Here is a 3,394-nt window from a genome sequence, read left to right on the forward strand (position 1 = left end):
TTTTTTTCATGAATATATGATTGACCTGAAGAATGAAAGCTATATCATACACTTGGAAAATGATGAGCTTTATCATGCTCATAGACACTAGGGATGTGACGATACGCTTAGCTCACAAGGTGAGACAAAATGCAGATAATTGGTGCACTAGAATGAGACAATGTTTTAATACTTTAAGAAATTTTCAAATGACAAAATATGTGTCTTTTAATCACAAAAAGTAAAACGATGCAGTTGTATTTAGAATTTTTTTTAACTAATCTAGTGTTTACCTAATGATTATTTTGCTAATCAGTAATCTGATTATTTCGACAAGTGAGTAATCTGATATTTTTTAGTAATACAAATAGAACTAAGGGGAAAAACAGGCTTTAATATGACTGTATTTATATATAAAGTAACGATGAGGAAATAATAATTGGCCTCAAATAAAGTATTAAAACCAAGTACATGGTTTTATTAAACAACACTATTAAATACACAATGTAATGCCTATAGTATAACAAATACCTGCAGAGGGCGCCAACGGCTTGGTGATGTTTCGTGTGATTCAACGACGTTTAAATTCATTTAATTTTAATATTTGGCCACATGCAAAGTCAGAAACTTTTATTTTGAAATCGCGATGTACAATAAATCGCATATTTAGAAATATGTTGATGTATTAACTCGAACGTGGTATCAACAAGTGTTTTTAAATGTAGGACGACTTTTTTTCCGCCGCACGCCGGAGAACTTTAAGCCATGCTTTGGGTTACACGCCACGACTGCCCGCCTAAAATAATCACTTTCCCCTTTACTTTTATGTTACAATATATAAACAAATAACTAAAAATGTGAAGCTGAAGTAGCTACTATCTGTTTGATTTTGTTTCAATTTGAATCAATCACCACAGGGAGGCGCTATTTCGTACCTGATTATGACACATGTAGTCGAATGTAGCGCCACCCCATCGCCTCTCTGACAGGACAGCAGACTCTCCAGCATCAGTATAAGCATCGTTCAGCTCTCTTCAACTTCAGCAGCCGAGCAGCCGTCAACATGACCATCGACACACTCAGTCAGGACGGAGTGCAGCGACAGCAAATGCTCTGTCTGACTAAGGTGAGACCCTAAGATGTATATTCATTTAGCTCTTACAGTCTTACATCTGCTGTAAACGAGCCAGAGCTTCATAATGTTACAGTTGTTGCCTGTAAGACTATAGGAACTTTCCTCGCATTACTAAAAAAATGTGTTAAAGTCCTAAAAGACGAAATTAAAGTTGTGTTTGCTTTTTCTTAGGCTACTTATATAACTGGTTTATATAACAGCAGTTCTTTAAAAACAAACCAACAAGTCATCCAATTCCTCCTGTTATGTTTATCGTGTTGATGCTTTTGCTGTTTTCTTTAGCATTTAAACAACTTATTAATTTGTGAAATTTTATATAATAAAAATGTATAAAAATTGTTATAATATTTGACTGAAAAAAAATAAAGTTAGTATTTATTTAGAGGTGCATCCTGATGTTTTTTATCTGTTTATTTTGAATAAACAGATTAAAAAATATATTCAAGATTGTTTTTTTAATTTATTTGTTTATAAGGGAATGTGTAGAGGTTTATTTTATTTTTTTATGCTTTTCGCACTTTTAAGCATATTTTAGCTTTTGTGCACTTTGCAAATAGTTGTGTGGTGTGATAAAGGAATTTTTAAAAGTACATATATTTCATGTGTGCCCAAATACAGATGGAGCGCATGATCATATCCATGCAGGATCCTGATATGGGCATCAAGTTGCGCAACCAGTGTCTCCTTATTACGGTCATACCACACGCAATGACTGGTGAGTCTCTCTCTTGCTCTTTCTCTCTCTCTTTCTCCATGACTGCATCAAACTTCAAGCTTCACTCACACTCTCTTGATAATCCCAAATGGACATGACTGTTCTGAGTATTTTCCAGCCCCTGACATGTTATGGCACGATTAGAGAGACAGCTGAGGCATGACTAGAATATTTCCCTATTGTTACTGTGGAAAAAGTTGGCATTTAACAGCAAAGTATCCATGCATCCATCTTGGAAAGTCTTGAGTGCGCATGAGGACAGAGAATCAATAGAAGCTTGCGCAGTGAAATTAGATTCCTGTGTGTGCTTTCAGTCTCTGTGCTAATTTTTCTTGCTATTAATTAGTCTAACAGTGCATGTTTTGCGCCTGCTCTGGTCTCTCAGAGGACACGGGGCTACGAGTAAATGAACAAATTACTTTCTTTGGCAAATCAAAGATAATTACAGGTCAAAATCACTTAAAGGAACAGTTGACCCAAAAATGAATGTTTGCTGAAAATTTCCTCACCATCAAGTCATCCAAGATGTAGATGAGTTTGTTTCTTCATCAGAACAGATTTGGAGAATGTAGCATTACATCACTTACCCACCAATGAATCCTCTGCAAGTGAATGGGTGCCGTCAGAATGAGAGTCCAAACATCTGATAAAAACATCACAATAATCCACACAACTCATCAATTATTGACTTGTAAATCCGTCACTAAGACGTTTTTAACTTCAAACCGTTGATTCTGGCTAAAATAGTTCTCAATCAATAATATGCTTTCTCCAGTGAAAAAGTCTTCTCATCTGAATCAGGAGAGACATATACACAGCTCAAGCACCGTTTACAAGCAAAAAAAAGTTCTAAACAAGTCATATTTTGGCCAGAAGTCATGGCTCAACTGATGAGCAAGTGATGTAATGCTACATTTATCCAAATCTATTCAAGTGAGGAAATAAACTCTGCCTATTTATATAACTCATTTATATAACAGTAGTTTGCTGAAAAACCATGCTTATTCTATCTAAGCTGGTGATGGCAGCTTCCTGCTGTTTGAACATGTATATTAATATTAATGAGCTTGGTGCTGTGAAGTGCTTACTAGATAGATAGATAGATAGATAGATAGATAGATAGATCAATGTTTTGTCAGATACAGTGTGCTTATGTTGACTGTAGTATTCTTTGATTTTATACAGGTGCAGATATTGTTGAATGGCTGATTAAAAAGTGTTCTATCTCTGATGAAGGTAGGACATTAATATAACTTACAATATAACTATATTTTGTCAAAGAACAAAGAGGTTGTTGTCATTATTAAACTAATGTGGCAGTGACTTTTGCATTGACAAGAACAATTATTTTTTTCTTCTTCAGAAAATGTAACAAACCACTGTTTTACTGTGTGCATAAAAGTGATACATTTGAAATTAATTTACAAAATAAAATTAAAAAAAGATGCTCATAAGTTGCCTTGTAGCTCCATCATGATTTCAGACTTACTGTGTGCATGTCAGAGCCTGTGTGTGTCACACACACACACACACACACACACACACACACACACACACAAACCCTG

General features: G+C 34.9%; 1 protein-coding gene across 1 annotated transcript in view; it reads left to right on the plus strand.

Moving 5' to 3' along the window:
* The first annotated feature begins 985 nt into the window (after positions 1 to 985).
* The window catches only part of LOC107663316 (regulator of G-protein signaling 11-like), a 22,578-nt gene continuing 20,169 nt past the window's right edge, over positions 986 to 3,394 (plus strand). The window contains exons 1-3 of the mRNA XM_016453522.1: positions 986 to 1,105; positions 1,733 to 1,829; positions 3,015 to 3,065. Of these exons, the coding sequence (XP_016309008.1) occupies positions 1,043 to 1,105; positions 1,733 to 1,829; positions 3,015 to 3,065 (211 nt within the window). The 5' untranslated portion in view covers positions 986 to 1,042. The remainder of the gene's footprint in view (positions 1,106 to 1,732; positions 1,830 to 3,014; positions 3,066 to 3,394) is intronic.

This window comes from Sinocyclocheilus anshuiensis, unplaced genomic scaffold, assembly GCF_001515605.1.
Source record: "Sinocyclocheilus anshuiensis isolate Anshui unplaced genomic scaffold, SAMN03320099.WGS_v1.1 scaffold2301, whole genome shotgun sequence".
NCBI lineage: Eukaryota > Metazoa > Chordata > Actinopteri > Cypriniformes > Cyprinidae > Sinocyclocheilus > Sinocyclocheilus anshuiensis.